Below are 17,184 nucleotides of genomic sequence, written 5' to 3'. Positions count from 1 at the left end.
GCAAGCAGTTTGTGCAACTCTGGAAATAGCCTTAGGAAAAGATATTTTTTCCCTACACTGTTTAAAAGGGCAGAAAGGATATATTGTCCCCTGCTGCTTGGCTGATAAGGGTATTCTCCCAGGATAACCATTCTTTCTAACTGAGAGACTGCCCCCCAGAGACCTCACAATTACAGAAAAAAGCAGAGGTTAAAACTGGCTTGAACCATGCAGATCATGTTCTGTGATCAGGTTTTTGTGGGCAAGACTGGGGCAAAGCCAGGTCAGATTGGAAGATGTGTCTCCTAGGAGAGAGCAAACACCAGAATGGCTTGGTTTGGCCAGAATGGCTGAGCACAACACAGGTAGGAGGCCTTCCAGCTCACAGTCAGCCGTGCAGAGGGAGGACACATTGACTGATGATGCCAAGAATATTGTTTAGGTTTTGGAGAGGATGTTGTTGTAGACTCGTCTGCCAGTGTCACCCCTGGCTGTTTATTTTCGTTCTGAGTTGCAGTAATGTGTCTGAGACGTTACCAGTGACTGGGTCTAGCAATTCTGTGGGCATTACACAGAAACCCCACCCAGCCTGAAGGATCTAGACTTCAGCAGCTTTGCAGCAGAAATATTGGCTCTGTATCTGTGTGGGCATAGGTCACATATACCTCACAGTAGGACCTTCTCCATCTGCAGCTAAAACAAAGCTTAGCATTTTATAGCCAGGAGAAAATACAAAGGTCGCAGCAAGGATGGAGATCTCTAATGTATGCAACTCTGCAAGCTTCAATGGGATTCTCTTGTATCCTCCAGTGAAGAGCCTGCAGTGCCCTCCACAGCAAACCCAATCAAGGTAGCAGTAGCTTTTTTCTCTGACTGTAAACCAGGAAGCATAGGAGCATCAGAACCCTAAGGAACAGCAAAAGTGAAAGTGAAAAATCTGGGAGAGAATCCACCAGAAACTCAAGGAGCAGAAGCAGAGCCTATAAAGAGAAGCTCATCTAGACCTGGAGTCAGTTGTCTCTCTCAGGCTTAAAGGGACAAATTCCAGAGAAAAGCACCTTGGGCAGAGCCTGTGTAGCCTGACTGGCTCAAAGCATTGGCTGTGCAAGGAATCAGGAGGTGTTTGTTGAACTGATGGTTAGAGTGAAGCCTACTGGTGTGAGATCTGGCAGAGAGGGGTGGTGTAAGACACAATTAAATTGTTCCTGTAGATGTATTCTGCATTTCATATATACAGAAACCCAGCTACCTGGCTGGAATAACCACCATCATTCCCTATGTCCTTCCCTGAGTGTGCTCATCCCTCATCCCAGAGCTACACAGACAGCCCAGTGCAATCACCCATGGCCTCAGCACTGCTTTTGTAAGTGGTGGCACCCAGGCCAGTGTGCTGGCACCAGGCATCTCTGACCACAGTGCCTCCCATGCTGGCACAGACACCAGAGGTAGGAAGCTCACAAACCTCTGAGCAGATCATGGCAGGAGAAAGCACAATGCTACCTGCACCTATCCTGAGGACAGCTTGCTAAGACAAGACAGTATTTGGTTATCATCTTGCTAATGCAAAGCAGAGAGAGAAAATATGCACAGCATGGCACATTACAGACCTCACTTCTTGAGGGCTATGATGATGGGCCAAAACCTATCTGGAAATAGGCTGCTTCTCTGTGCCTGCAAGAAGGATATCTACAAATTTGGTCTATTTCCCTCATTTAAAAGCCTTCCTAAGCAGCACTACTTGTGGTACTCCATGCTGAAAAGATTGCAGCTGGTGCTCCTTGAAGATGGCAGTAGTCCTGAGCCACTGTTAGCAGCAGAAACACTGGTAGGTGGTTCAGCCTTGTGTACAGAGTGGGGCTGATAAGTGAGCTGCTGCCTGGTGTGGGGTAAGGTGCAGAGACTGCCTGTATGGACTGGCCTGTGCTTCCAACAAATCAGACTGAGGAGTACTAATCTACTCACTGAGGAGTACTAATCTACTCCTATGTGACCTTTCAGGTTTCATCTGTTTCAATGCATGAGATAGGGCAGCAGCCTTTTGTGGAGCTGTAACTGATGGGCAAGGGGAAAGAATGTAGGCTGCAGCTACATTCCTTAGCAGGGTACCTTGGAGCAAGAGTTCTGCTAGGTCCTGTGTTCTCCTGTGCACTCCAGAAAAACACCACCAGCTCCCTCCATAGCATGATGCTCCTTCCCAGCTGTGCTGCTGGCCAAACTGAAGGCTCCACCAGCCCACCAAGACCTGGAAGCTGACATAGCATGGCAGTGCACCTCCACTCATGCCAGGGAGCATGTGGAGGCATAGCCACCAGCAGCAGGGAGCTGAGAGGGTCAGCAGGGAAGAGACCTGTGGTACTATATGGCATGTCACACTCTTTAGCCAGGTTGAGCCTTGCAGCAAAGAGGGACCCATCCTCCCCAGGGACCTCATCACCCCTCTGCCTGCCCAGCTAACGTGCATGGACCCCCTTCTAAAAGTGGGGCTCTGATTGCTGGCCCTGGGTTAGACTTCTGTGCATACAGGGCTGCTTTCTGGGCCCCAAGTTATCCCATCCTGTTGCCTGTGTCTTCACTGTATCACACCAGGCTTAGGAGTAACTCAAATCCTATTTTAGAAACAAAGAGTTAAGCATTTTCAATCTTTATTTTACAAAAATAAACCAGTTTTGCCCTGACACTCTGTGGCCCGCAACCTTCCCCTCCACCCCTGCTCCCTTTCCTCTTCCTGGAGGTCTGGCTGTTGTGTGCCACAGCCAGCTGCTCTTATGGAGGCTGCCAGAGCTGCACACTCCTGTGAGTCTCCCCAGACAAGGACTAGAGAAGGGGGATGGTGCCCTTTTGTGACTGCCTCTTCCTCCCAGAATCCAAGCTGGAAACTGTCCAAAGATGCCTCGTGGTGGCTCTGTCATTTCTGCACAGGGAGCAAGTCTTAGGCAAATCACTCAGAATACATACTTTAAGAAGGAAGGTCTGTCTGTCCAATTCCTTCCCTTGGATGGGAAAGCAAGCCCCACAAAGTTACTTCTTGCCATCAGTGGAGCTGGCAGGCTGCTGTCCTCCTGGCTGGCTCAGTGCTGGAAGCGTGGGGAGCTGATGTGGGGCTGGTGAAAAGAGTGTGTGGCATAAAGCACTTCTGGAGGCGGTGGAGGGGATGTCAGGATGGAGCAGAACGGTTCATGGGAGCTCAGCATCGAGGTGAAGTGCTTCATTTCCTCTGTCAGCTGCTTGATCTCCCTGCGCAGGGCAGCATTCTGTCTCTCTAAGTCTTCACTCTCCTGAGGAGACAAAACCACAGGGGCTTCCTCAGCATGGGACCCACAGGGATGAGCTAGGGTCATGAGACTTGTGGTCCTTCGCCTCTCTGCCCCACAGAATTTCCAGAACGATATATTTCTGGTAAATTCATCACAGAGCCACGCCTGGGCAAACCCTCCTCCCCCAGCTGGCCAGGCCGGGTGTGGGTGCGATGCCGGCAGCCCCAGGCACGCTCCCCGGGCCGGCTTACGAGAAGCGCCTGTGGCTTGCTCCCGCCCAGGCTTTCTCGCTCCCGCTCATGCACACGCACAGCTCCGGGCGCTTCCCGGGCCGCCCAGCCCCCGGGGAGAGCACGCTGAATAACCGCCGTCTCTAACCAGAAAACCACCTGCCACAGGAAACCTGTCATGGCCCTGGAAAGAAGAGACTCACTGCTTCCTGCTAGCCCCAAGGAAAGCAGCGGCCTTTGGGGAGGAAGAGGAGACGCTTGACTCAGAAGAAAAGAGAAACTAAGGCCTCAGAAGAACTGAATTAATACTGGTATGAATGAGAATAACAACAAAGGGTTTAATAATGATGCTCAGCCTTGTCTCAACAATACTGAGAGCTTCAAAGCCTTTGATACCTCTGCTTCTGCTGAAGTGCAGCCAGCTCCAGGCTGAAGCGTTGCAGGCATCAACTGACCATGAAGCCAGCAGTCTGGGCAGGAGCAGAGGATTGGAAACTCAGCTGAGAGTGCTAAAGCAAGACCCAGCACTTGGAGGCTCTAGAAAGCTGCACCACCACCTTTGCAAAGCAAACTTTCTGCTTGCCCCTCTGCTGCCATGCTGATTCCAGATGGTGCCCACTCTGTGCACAGGTTGAAATGCACCCAGCAATTACAGCTGCTCCCACGGCGGAACTCACACAGCAAACAGCTGCTCTCTCTCAGGGGAGACCATCTGGTTTGGAAATCATGACTGTTGTTAACTCAGGAACGGATGGGAATCACCCAGGGGCCAGGAGTCCCAGCTTTCCTATGACTCATTCCCCTCAAAACACAATCTAGAAAACCCTGGGGCAGATGGAGCTGGTGGCTCCTTTCATACCACCATAGCTCAAAAGGAGCCATGCTTTTCTGTGAAGAACCACATCAGAGAAACAAAGTCCCTGATGCAGAAACATCCAAGGCAAAGGGCGCTCAGGGAATGAACCCAGGAGCAACAGGGATCACTGTCCACTGGAACTGAAAAGAACCTAGCAGAAATTTACCATCCATCATCTACTTGCCTCCCTGCATTCTTCATCTGCCTGTTGGGATCTAAAATGGACTTAGCCCCACTGCCCCATCCCAATGGGAAGGCAGGGGCTGTGTGCTATCAGTGGTAGCTGAGCAACAGCTAGGCAGGGTTTTCCTGGGGGAAGCTCAGAGCCCGTACCTACCTTTAGGATTACTGTAGAGAGAGCACTGACCCCAAGGAAAGGGTATTTTCTCACCTCTCTCTGACACAGCTGCCCAGAGCCATTGCTGCAGGCTGATGTAATGCAATCAGCCTAGAACCATGTCAGCTCGAGAAGGCTCATCAGCTACTAAGAAAAGAGTGAAATCTCTCCCTTAAACCCAGCTCCAACCATGGACTAAGGGCACTATGTAAGGAGGAAGGTTCAGAACTGGATTCTCAATAATTATTTCCAATAATGGGAACATGGAGACTGCTAAATCAAAGGATGTTTTTTCAAACAAGAGCTCAGCTACCACTTTTCAAAAGACAGCCAGGCCCAGCACAGGGATAAAGATGGTTTCTGCCCTGCAAGCTGCATGTTCTTCATCCTTTCCATGAGTGGCCCAAAATACATGGGACACATTTATCAATGTGCAAAATGCAGAGTATCCCAGCCCTTATACTCCAGCACTGACCCCATGCACCTGCCCAAACACACACAGCCAGAAGTGACCATCCCTCCTGAAAGGCAGATATCTAATCCTTCACACTGGGAAGAGCTGTTGGGGGTGCCCACATTGGTACAGAAAAGTATCTTTGTATGCTGTTGCACCTCTGCATAAGTGGTGGCATGAATCTCAAACCTGGGGAGAGCCAAGCCAGTTGAGACTATGCTTTCAAAGAGCTCAGTCAGAAGAGGTTGGGAAAGGAAGTCACTAATGAAAGACTGAGAGATAAAGATGAATTCAAAACTAGCTGCAAAACTGAACGTTTCAGTGGCAGTCATCCTGGGCTGTGTGCTCTCACTGCAAGCACTGACTCCTGCATCCTGCCCTAGCCTCACTGCTCCTGTCCTGACTCCACTGAGCATCTCTGCTCCGAGTCCTAGGGGGAAAGCACAGGTGTCTCCCATGAGTCCTAAGCACCAGGGAGGAAAAAGAGTGGGAGTGCTCACCAAGTGCAGTGTGTCTGCTTTCTGGGTCTGCCTCAGGCGGCTCTTCTGGGCAGCAATGCGATTCTTCTCCCTCCTTTGGACTTTCCTCATGTCATCAGAAGAGTCCTAGGGAAACAAGGCATGGAAATGACTGGGTATTCTCTCCCTTACCCTCCTCCTGCAGGGCAGTAGCTGGGAAAGGGACACAGCAGATAACATCATTGAAGCACAGGACACACCCTCCACACCAGTATAAAGCTGTGGTCCAGGGGATGTGTGATGCCTTTAGTACCCCTGTTGCCAGGAAGGGCACATCTGACATCCTTGGGGATCCCAGCACAGCTGGGAAATGACCACTCTTTCTTCACCAACACACTGGCCTGGGATATAGTTTGATGGACCAGAGTAAGGACCTCCCTCTGGAAAAAAGACAATTTGAATTCTACAGAAAACCATTTCCTTTCCTGTCACTCTGCACGGCAATGGCACTGCAGACATTCCAGCTCCTTGGCTATACCATTTTTCCAGATATTCAGCCTGTGTTTTCCTCTTTTCACCCCTGTTGGTGCCTCCCTTCTCCATCACCCTTCTGTCTCAGGCTTTATTTGTTGCAGACCCTCACAACACAATATGGCCCCTGCTTTGTTTAACTAGACAGACTCAGAGCTTTTGTTTTTAACACAGATCTTATTTGTTCCACCTCTCTTATCCCTGTCCTTACTCTTTTCTGGAGTCCTCTGTTAGCAATGCCTGCAGTGCTGACTGCAACACTCCCAAGCCCCTTAGGCAGGAGAGGACAGAGCTCTCCAGGCTTCAGGTCATGAGCTTCATGCACTAGCCATTCTCTGCTGAGATCTGGTCCTTCTGCTGCCTTCTGACAGTTGAAACTGTCACACAGACTTTCATCTTCTATTTTCATATTGCACTGCCCCTCTTGTGGACTCTTTAACATTCACACCACCACTTCTCCACAAGACTACAAAACTCAGCCACAAAAGTTATCTTCCCAGCCCATTTATCTGTCCACATCCTCTCCCCCCTCCCCCAAACCCAAGATATTTTTCTTTGAACTTAACCGTTTTATCCTTGCCTTCAATACCCTGAAAATGTCTCAGATATAGCACCTCCCATATCCTGCATCAAGTGCAGTCCCTATCCTTTAGAAAACCTTGTGCTTTATCCCTGTCTTTACTAGGATGCAAGCCAGGATGCATTCCCATCCTTGTTTGGAAGCCAAAAATCATCTGCTTTGATGAACCCCAAGATTTCTGAGCAAAGTCTCAGGCACTTGCTCTTGTTGCCAGCCCTAGAGAAATGACAAATGACAGATAAAATAAAGTTTAGCCAGAAATGACAGATAAAGTTTAGACAGAAAAGGCAGTGAGAATACCTGAGACTCGTGTCTGTGTCTGCCAGCAAAAGACCTACCATTAAGGTATGCTATGCAACAAAACAAAATCCCTCTGTGAAGCATCACTGACAAGAAAAACTGCTGAGGCTGAACAGTAAAGAAAGCAGATACAAAGTAGCAAGGCTTTTCTGGGTCCCCAGTGCTGTCCAGAGGAGCAGGAAGCAGGCAGGTTGCCCCTGAGCTCCACAGCCAGGAGGTGCCTGCTCAGGCTCCTCACCAGAGCACCAAATCACACCAAAACTTCCTGCCTGCCTGGCATGTATCACAGGATCCACCATGCCTGGGGCTCCTGGGCCCCCAGCTGCCCCTGGTGTAGCCCCAGGGACCCAGGCCATCTCTCTCTGCCCATACCCAGCTCAGTGGCTGGAGTTCTGCCAGGGCCCCTGGCTGAGCCTTGCATCTTTCTCCCCACAGCCATTCTTAGAAAGCTCTGCCATATTGCCCTGTGCAAACACAGACAGTGGGTGCCACCCTGCTTCCTGCCCACCCGTGGCCCACCCTGAAGTAGCTGGGCAGAGCTGGGGAAGGGCCCCTGCTTTACCTGCTTGCTGGGAGGGGGAGACTGGCTGAAGCTGCTGGAATCACTGCTGTCAGAGCTGTGGGGCATAGCTGCTGCTTCTGGCTCCCAGGGTCTCTTCAGCTTCCTTTGTGCTCTTGGTGTGCCTGCTCTCTGTCTTGCTTCTCCGCCTCTCTGTCCTCTTGTGTCACCTCTGATGTGGCCCTTGGCTTCCTACTCTCCCCCGTGCCAGAAGCTCTCTGTCCTCCTGCCCAGCACTCCGACACTTTCGCTGCCTCTCCTCTCACAGCCTCTGTAGCTCCCTTTAGGTCTTTAGCTCTCAGCCTCCTGTGGTTTCGCAGAACCTCAGGGATGTAAGCTGAAAGTCACGTGGCCGGAAACTTTAAGGCAAAGAAGTTACAGAAGAAGAAAAATTTTTTTTAAAACCAATTAAAGAAAAAAAAAAAAAGAAGAAGAAGAAAAAAAGTACATCTGGGAAAAACGAGCTTCAAAATAGCCTGAAAAACCCCCGAAAAACACCTTCAGGCAGTTGAAAAACAGCACCATGGGTTTTCTCTGAGACAAACAGCAGAGATGGAAAGGAAGAAAAGCCCCAGCTCTGGCTGTGAAACTTGGACCCTCAAAGGAGGGCTGTGCGGAGGAGGTGACACTGGGAGCCCCAGAAATTCCAGGGCTACTGTGTCCCATGCTAACCCTATGCAGGCAGGAGGCCAGTCCAGCCCCAGGCAACCCCAGTGCCCCAGCACAGCTGAGGAAATTCCCAAGCAGGCCCAATGTCCCCAGAAACCACCCACCCCTCCTGCCGCCCCCGGCAGCGCTGACGCGGGTCCTGGGGAGGGGACGGGCACCCTCGGCAGCTGCCACACCAACACTGCTCGTGCAGGTGGCTCATGTGGGCACCATGTAGCACCAGCCCCAGTTAAGAAGAAAGGCTCAGGATCATAGAACATTTGGACTGGTTTGGGTAGGACTAGTATTTTCTGTAAAGCAAAGCTATTTAGCACTTTAAAACATTCATTACTATGTCCCCACTGGCCATAAGGGAATGGCAGCCCTGGCAGACAAAGCGCTGGAAATGTAAGAATCTATGGATCAGCCCATGCAGACAGCAGCAAGGAGAAGCTGCTTTGGATCCCCTTCTTTGTCCCCCAGGCTGTGTTCCCTGGGACTACTTCTACCCTTAGTACGAGTCTCAGAAGACTAAAGATGTGCAATCAGCCCCTAGGACAGCAGTGCTTCAGGGGTACCCTCAGAGTACCCCATGCTAGTGGCTCTAGAGGTGACAATGCAGGAGTAGGAAGTGCCAAAGCAGGGACCACTCGCTTTCTGATCTGCTCATGTCACCAGATCCAGCAGGGTGAGCCACATGCCAACAGGCCCTCCATCCACAGACAGAAGCACACGACTTCAGAGCTCCATGTGCAGCATGAAGTTCTTGCATGTGCAATAAGGAGCAGACCTAGAAACAGGCATGAACCCATGTACAGTAACCCACTCCTGTGGAAAACAGCAATTCCCAGTTCCCAACTTACTGTTTTTTGTTGTCTATGGGTCTTTTGGTTGAGTTTCTCCTGCCTCGGGCAGGAACAGCTAGCAAGTCTCGGCAGCAGGACGTAGGTAAGGGCACTTGAGATGTAGTCATCATTTGGGAAAGAGTACTGGAAATAATTTCTATATTGCAGCACAGAAAACACTCTTGCAGAGAAGCATGAGCTTGGAAGACAGTGCAGACTTGCATGGGCACTGCCAGCTTTCTTCCCATCCTTGCCACTCATGGAGCCAACAGAGGAGCAAATATGGCCAAAACCAAGAACTGCTGCAGGCTGGGTGGCTCAGGGAAATCTCCTGATTCAGCTCCAATAGCAAAACTACTCCATTTGACCCATTTCCCTTTTTAAAAACATCCTGTGCCACTGGTGTTCTACTCTTAGCCCTTTTATCTGAACATTTCACAGCAATGAGTGTATTTTTCTTCCTGGTGTGCTGTATGGATATGCTAGGATCCACCACTTATTAACACGGCTGCAAGGGTTTGCTTGGCATTACCCACACTGAGGGACCCAATTTCCTGGAAGTGCAGCGCCCCTGTAGCACGCAGGGCTCTTCTGGTGCAGCTGGCTCCAGAAATGGAGTAGCCAAAGGGATCAGTGAGGTGAGAGGTGTTGAGTTCAGGTCTCCCAAGGCACTGGCTAGCAGCACAACCCTTGAAAGATTCATTAGCTCACTGCATCACTACACTTCCTCTGAACTCTGCAACCCTGTGTGGCTCTTCCTTTCCAGGAAGCACACTGCTGGATTCCCACTCTCCCAAGGAAACCACACTCCTCTGCTGGTGAGCAGCTCTCAGAGACTGCCTGGCCTCTCCTGCTCTGCAGGCTGCTGGATGGAGGGAGCACCTTCCTCAGAGAAAAATATCCTTGCTCCATTATTTGACAGATTAGCTGAACTCATTCCTTTTGTACCTAGCAGGGCCAGCATCTGGGAGGCAGTTGGGAAGGTTGGGAAGGTGGTGGGGCTGTTGGCAGGAGGTAGAGAGGGAAGCTGAATGTCCTGGTAGGAGCTGTCCAGTCAGTGCAAAACTGTCCAGAATGTGGCTATGGCAAAGGCTGTGCTTTGAGGAGGAGGGAGGTTTTGAGTGCACCTTAATTTGCCCAGAGCTGGGCTTTTATGAACAGCTGATGAAGATATGTCAGGAGAGAGCAACAGCATGGGAGAGGATCTGACACTTGGTCTTTCTGAGCAGGAATAAGAGAGCATCTCTTTCCTTGCCTTGTCGAAACACACTCTTTTCTCTTGAACTAGCTATGATGTCAATGAATTCCTGCCACTTATGAACATCTGTAAGAGAGACAAGTGTCTCCTGGTGGGAAGATGGGCAGAACCTTCACAATTCTTCTCTGGGCTGGTCTGGACCCATGTTTTCTCCTCATAGGCAGAGAGAGCCCCCTGCCATTTCTCTGGTCAAAGATGTGATTCCCCCAACCCAGAGCAGCAGAAACCACCAGTATGGCTCCACCAGCATCTGCTCACAGCTTTGTGGGAACTGACCTGGGCACCTGCTGCAGGCACAGCATGGGGAGCTGATTTCCTGCTGCCTCTGCCCAGGCTCACCCCCTCTATGAGGGAGAGCTTCAGGAGTCAGTCTCCTAATCTCTGTGCATGACTTAGGTGTCTAAATTTACACTGTGAATAATATTCCCTGACTTCCTCTCTGGAATAATTTCTTTTTCTTTGATCTTAATCACAGGAGCTGTGAAATCACTGTCAGTGGCACTGGGAAAACTCACCAATGTTAGGCTACTGCCATACCAGCAGCTTGATGGAGAAAGGATGGTTCCAGAGGCTTTTAGGGGAAGGACAGGACCAACCTTGTACTTGTCCCTTGTAAATTACAGCAGGCAATGCTGAAGGAAGTCTCGTTCTCCCAGGACAGAGTGGCTGCAGGGACTCGGGGCCTGGCGCAGCGTGATCTGCAGAGAAATGGTTTGAAAGCAGCAAGATGCAGGTCAGCAAGAACAAATGCAAATGTAAAGTGAAGTGAGCTGTAGGCAGAAGATCTGGGGAATAACCCATGGGGCAGCAGAATAGGAGGCAAAAATCCAGGGGTTGCAGAGCACTGAAAACTGAAGCTTTGCTAGCAGCAAAGGGGTCAGGTATTGACTTGGGGTTCTGGGCAGGGAGGAGGAGATGATTGCCTTGTGCTGCCTGTGCAGGACCCTTTCAGAGTCCCAGGCCAAGGAGTGGAGTAGTCTGGAAGAAAATACAAAGGATAAACACAGAAAAATATTGCTCTAAGAGAAAGGAGTGAAGAAATTGTGCCCATTTAGCCTAGAAAAGAGAAGTCTTGGGGGTGGGAAGTGGGTGGTGAGGAAGGAACAGTCTTTCATATGTTGTAATGGAAAGGGTGGCCAGCTGGTTTCTGTGCAGCCAAAGCAGGGTAAGAACCAACAGGCTCCAACTGCAGCAGGAAAGGTGGAGGTCTGATATTTGAAGCAAGATGAGGTTAGGAAGACCTTGGGATGGGCGATTCAGGAAAGTTATTCAAGCCCCTTTATATGAAGTGGCTGGGAAGAAACCTCTCTCAAAAGAAATCCAAGTTGAATCCTGCCTCTGTGGGATGGATTATGTTATGAATTATGTTCCTAGGGTTTAAATAAGGAAAAAGGAAAAAAAAAAGGGGGGGATAGAAAAAAAGTGTGCTACTAGGATGGGTTCCTCAGAACCAAGAGATCACATGGGGTATTTTACAACCAGCTTTGCTTCAAAGCCTCTCTCCCTATGTCCCACCTGTGCAACCAGCTTCCTCAGCACAGGTGAGTGATGGAGTTTCCTTGTAAGCCTGCTGCTCCAGAGCTCTTGCCTGCAGCAGGCTTATGACAGCAACATTCAAAACAGCATCTCAGCCTCACTCATCTCGTTTGCAAGGCCATTCAGTGCAGAGTGCTATTTAAAAATCCAGCCTAGAGCTGAACTTCAGCCTCCTGTAAACCACCGAGGTTGTGTCTGCCTCAAATGTAGCATTTTATGCAAATAATTTCTTACAATATTTGGACAATTGCAATGACTTGTCTATAATTCCTCATTGAAGACTTTTGCAAAAATCAGTGCTGAGAATGGCTGTGTTGAACAAAGTCCCTGCTCTCTACCAGGTGCTTCTGCCATGTCCAGCTCTGCCAGCACCTGTTCTCCTGTCTGCATCGTGTGCAGCTTCCTCAGTCTCTGTCACCAGGGCTATTTCATCTTGACTGAGCTGGGTGTGAGAGTGAGGTTGTGCCAGGAGAGCTGAAGCACAGTCCCACCAAATTCATCCCACTTGGCACAGAGCAAACACCAACACCTTCAGTCCTTACTGGGTGCAACCAGCCAAAGTAGAGGAAAACAGGTACTTTACACCCAGAATGTCTGATAAATGACAAGGGCTGTAAGTCAAGCACTCAAAAGCATGGAAATCCCACAATTAAATCCCTAAAGCACACTGCATTTATGCCCTCATGCTGTGTAACGTGCTGTGCTCTGTAGCTGTATGATCCACTAGGGTTTATCCCCTGGGATGGCCGTGTTACCTTCATCTCATCCTGCAGTCAGCATGCTCCAACATCCTGCTTTTCCATTTCTTCATGGACTCCTTCTAATGCTCAGCACTTCAGCACTGAGTGACTGCTTCAGGGTTATTAATGAAGCTGTTTTCTCAGGCACCTTTTCAGGTCCAGAGGTGAGGATGAAGAAATGGAGTTATACCTATTTAACAGGTGCAAAATAAGAGACAAAGGAGATATAGGTCATAAGTACTCATTCATTTTGGATACACAGTTTGAACCAACTAGGATCTAAATTTTTTGATGGATTTGGCACTCTACAGCACTTAGTTTAGTCAAACCCCAGATCCTGATGTCTGTGACTGCATCTGCAATCTTTAGCACTTCTGTAAAGCAGCTTGGGAAATGAGGAAGACGCGGCTGCTCCTGTGAAAGCTCTTGCTCATGTGGCTCACCAACTCACGGAGTAACTTCAAGGCAGGGGTAGACACAGACCAAGCCCTCCAGGGCGGAATCAGCTGTCTACCCAGGAGAACCACCTTTCTTTCTGCAGTCTCTTGCTTCTCCAGCTTGAGTTCCCCAGCCCTGCTAAGAAAGGAGGCAGCCTAGCTGTCCTGCTTATTGCTCCCTCCAGCTAAGGTCCAGCCTGGGTGCTGAAGAAGTGGCAATCCAGGGCAAAATGCAGGAAGTTATCATATGCACAAGACAGCTGAAGGTAGGCTGCCCAGGCAAACCCAATTTCTCGCAATTTCTAGGTCTTTGGTATTTGGCTTTGCCATTTTTATGTGGGTTTTTTTGAATGTCATTACTAATGCTTTTATTTTTTGTCCATATTTTAAAAGAAGGAAACTGTAGAAAGAAAATGCCAAATGTGCTAGCTTTCCAGATGTGGACACCAAGCTCCAGGTAGATGGGTCCATCTGACCCCACTGGAGAGGAAGAGCAAGCTTAACTAGAGCTGAGGGATTGACAGGAGGTTGGCAGGGTCAGACTTCCTGCACATCGGGGAGTTTCAGTCTCAAGACATCAATTATTAGAGTTCACCCCAGGCTATTTTGAAGGGATTAACCACATTCTCCCTCTCCTGTCCTGTACAGATCAACTGGTTGTGTATTTAGTTGAGCAACCTCTAATCTGTTTCTGGCAAGGACTTAGCTGCTCATAAGCAAGTACTCAGATGTGCACTTACAAGAGTCTCCAGGTCATCAGATCTCAAACCCTGGTAGAGTACATCCATTCAAGGCCAAACTTCCTCTCACTTCTGTCTTCACAGGCCTTGCCTACCTTCTGGGATCAGTCAGAAATTAGCCAGATCACCCAGCTGCGCCTGGGACACTGAAAAGGTTCAGCTACCAGACACCCCCAGTCAGCCAGGGTTTCTGTGCTTCCGCTGAGCCCTCCAGGTGAGCTATCCATGGACGTGCTGTGTGCGGGGCGCAGATGGTGTCTGACGGTTTGACTCATCTCGCTGGCAGTCTCGTTCACTGATGATGGGGAAGGCCCAAAGAGGAAGGGCAGTGACCCGTTTAACCAGAGGGGCTGATCCACCCAGGGGTAAACTTACTGGTGATGGCAAGGGGCCTTGGCCCCAGCTTCCTTTGTGCTTCCCAGTGTGTGCATTTCCAGGCGATACACGAGCAGGAGAGGCACACGTGGCTCTGTGGACTCAACCTTGGGACTCTGCTGCTGCTGCAGTGAATCCAGCTGCAGCAACCAAGCAGCAAATATTGTGCTCCCAGGGGATGAACAATGCCTGATGGAGGATTTCATGTTCACAGGGCTTTGGTTGGAGCCATGATCCATGGCATGGGGTGGATGGTGTTTCTTAAATTAATATATGACTCTTGAGTGTATTACATTGCTGCTTCATGACTCCATTCAGAGGAAAATGTCCTTCAACAGCACCCATCACCACAAAACATGTTCAAGACTCCCAAGAATTGAGTACAGCTTATTTAGGGCATGTTCTTGCAGACAGACTCTGAGACACCCACCTCAGCAGGAGATGGCTGTGAACAACACTCATGCTAGTACTGTACTTTCACCCCACTGGGATCTACTTCACTTTTGGATTATGGGGGTGTGTACACCAGTTTTCCTTTCTCTCCACCCCATTTGGAAGGAACAAGAGCTTCCCAAATCCTTCAGCTCATGCAGCATGACTGGAGGAGGTGTGCAGCACAAGCAGCTGTGCTGATGGGCTCACATGCAGTGAGCCTGTGTCCAGGCACGTGTGGTGCTTATACCAGCGGTGCTGGAGCCCAGCACATCATCAGAGGCAGTGTGGGGCAAAGTGGCTGTGCAGGAGGGGACAGGGGAGCTGTGCAGAAGGCACACTTGGTGCCTGTGCAAGCAGCACTGAATGGCAGAACCACGCTGGCAGAGTTACCAAAATACACAAATGGGTATAAGCCCCATGGGCCTGGACAGAGCACTGGCACATGCTGTCACACCCTGGCACACACAGCTCCTGCCTGCTGCCAACTCTCTGGGAGACAAGCCAGAGTCCCAGAGCAAGTTGCTGAGGGAGGCAGTGGCAGGGCTGAGCCCCTGACCCAAACCCGGTCCATCCCCCAGAGCCCCCAGCCAAAGCTCTTCAATGCCTGTTTGAGAAAAACACAAGGAAGGAGGCCCACGGTCAAACACCCAAACACCAAAGAAGGACTTGCTTAGTGCTGGCTGTTTCACAGGGCTTGTAAAGTCCCACAGGTTTCCTCTGGGGGCTTGGAGCAGCAGATGCAAGGAGGGAGAGGGAGCAGTTTCAGATGATCACCAATCCTGTGCTTTCCACCCTTGCATTTTGGTTCTCTGGCAAGAGAGAGGTGTTCTGTAATCAGTCTCCTGGGACATGGCTACTTTTCCTACAGCTTTGTATGTGGCTGCCAACACCAGTGCCCAGACATGGGAACCTGCAGCCTCCCATCGCACCTCATCCCTCATGGTGCTTTGGAGGTGGGACAAGGGAGATGTGCTACACCTTAAGCCATGCCAGCAGTGATGGTGCAAGGCCCTGATTTGAAGACTTGGTCCTCCTAGTGTCACAAATAATGCCAAAATTGGTTTCAAAGAAGGGACAGGAAAATAGAAACTCCTTGCCACCATTCTTTACCTGAACCCCAAAGTAGATGTCCAAGAATCATGCCATCTTTTATCTTATTTAAGCCAAAGTTTTTTACTTCAGTTTTGGGTATCCTTGTTTTTCATCTCAATACCTGATCCATTGTGAGCCATCTGAAAATGTTGGCCAGCAGGGCATCTTGTCCACCTGCACAAACCAGTTTGCTGGCTCTGTGAGAAGTGTGTCAGTTTACCAGTGTGAAATGAGTTGTCTTTCCATCTCTTTGAACATCTTGTGAGGGGGTGAGCAGAGGAACAGACTTATCTCTAAGCCAGGAATTGCTCTGCACATCTCTATCACGCGGCATTTCACTAGTTGCCACGCTAAACTAGTGGGACTTTTAGTCCCTGCATAGGGAAATTTTCCTGCAGCCCTCATTCAGGTCAGCACCATCTTTGGATGTCTGCTGATTTCATAGAAAGGAAGACAGAAGCAAACACAGTAGCCCAGGGAAGCTTCCTCCCATCTACCATGGCATTACAGTTACAAAGGATGGATGTACTCTTCTTCATCCTGTTCCTCATGCAGCCTTCCTCCTTTTCCCCACTGCTGCCCAGTGAGAGGGACCCACCAGGTATCTCTATCTTGAATTTGGAGCACAGCATTGAACCCTTTGACACCCACATGCAAACCACCCAGGTACCAGCTGGCACTTAGGCACACTCCAGAGCATGGCTGGGAGAAGTGCAGAGCTGGTGCTACCCCAGCATGCAAACTCAGTTGCCAGGCAGTGTGGGACCTTGCAGCCACAGCAGATGGTTGCTGCCAGATGAAGAAATGTGCTGCTCCAAAGCCCTGCCTGAACGAGGCTCCATGTCACACAGGCTACACTGGCTGCTTGCATTGCTCCTAAAACTTGTGCACGTGATCCAGCAACCTGCAGGTTTTCAACAAACAGTGGAACAGGTGCCTACATCCACTTTGCAGACATGGAGAACATGTTGCATCTGAGGCTGAGGGGTTTGTTTGGACCAGCGAGTCTGGCTTTGCCAGCCTGTTACACTGCCTGCATGGGGTGCCATCGTGCTGCCCGGTCATACAGCAGTGCCAGCATGCACCAGCACCTGACTACCTCAGCCACTCATCCATTACCTGCTGTCTGGAGCTAGAGAGTGAAACAGGTCACTGCCTCTAAGGAAGGTCTGCACAGAAGAAAAGGGATGCCTCACTTGGCAAACACCTGCAAAATGCAGCAGCGCCTCTGCTTGGCACCCACGGAGTTTGCCTCTGTCATAGAAGTCAGGAGCCCATGTACTGAGAGGCACTTGCCAATACCCACACATCAGCTCCAGTGCAAACCCCCTCTTGCTGCTTGTCTGGTCACTGAGTGTCCAGCACCACCTTGCACAGATGAGCTGTCAGTGGCCATTTCATCCTCAGCCAGAAACTACATGCTAGCCTGCTGGTGTCTTCATTGGATCTGGGAGCCCACAGCCTGCAGCACAGCCTTGCTGCCCAGTTCTTTCTGACAACCCCATGACATTTCAGCACAAGCAGGTATCCAGCAAATCCA

The 17,184-nt window shown here is 50.1% G+C and overlaps 1 protein-coding gene across 1 annotated transcript; it reads right to left on the bottom strand.

Moving 5' to 3' along the window:
* Positions 1-2,746: 2,746 nt before the first annotated feature.
* On the bottom strand, positions 2,747-7,769 carry BATF (basic leucine zipper ATF-like transcription factor). The gene is made up of 3 exons (XM_058807721.1): positions 7,542-7,769; positions 5,611-5,715; positions 2,747-3,254 (listed from the first exon to the last, which is right to left on the bottom strand). Exons 1-3 carry the CDS (start codon positions 7,605-7,607, stop codon positions 3,048-3,050), a joined length of 378 nt encoding a protein of 125 aa, XP_058663704.1. The 5' UTR covers positions 7,608-7,769; the 3' UTR covers positions 2,747-3,047.
* Positions 7,770-17,184: the final 9,415 nt, after the last annotated feature.

The sequence above is a fragment of the Ammospiza caudacuta genome, chromosome 6 (genome assembly GCF_027887145.1).
Source record: "Ammospiza caudacuta isolate bAmmCau1 chromosome 6, bAmmCau1.pri, whole genome shotgun sequence".
NCBI lineage: Eukaryota > Metazoa > Chordata > Aves > Passeriformes > Passerellidae > Ammospiza > Ammospiza caudacuta.
The sequence above is the reverse complement of the archived record's forward strand: the minus strand, read 5'-3'. Positions and strand labels throughout refer to the sequence as shown.

What these genes read in the sequence shown, in the direction of transcription:
- BATF (XM_058807721.1), bottom strand. Translation starts at nt 7,607, where the DNA reads ATGCCCCACAGCTCTGACAGCAGTGATTCCAGCAGCTTCAGCCAGTCT. An exon ending in CTCCCCCTCCCAGCAAGCAG is followed by an intron (nt 5,716 to 7,541) that starts GTAAAGCAGGGG and finishes TTGTTTCCCTAG; the next exon opens with GACTCTTCTGATGACATGAG. An exon ending in AAGCAGACACACTGCACTTG is followed by an intron (nt 3,255 to 5,610) that starts GTGAGCACTCCC and finishes TTGTCTCCTCAG; the next exon opens with GAGAGTGAAGACTTAGAGAG.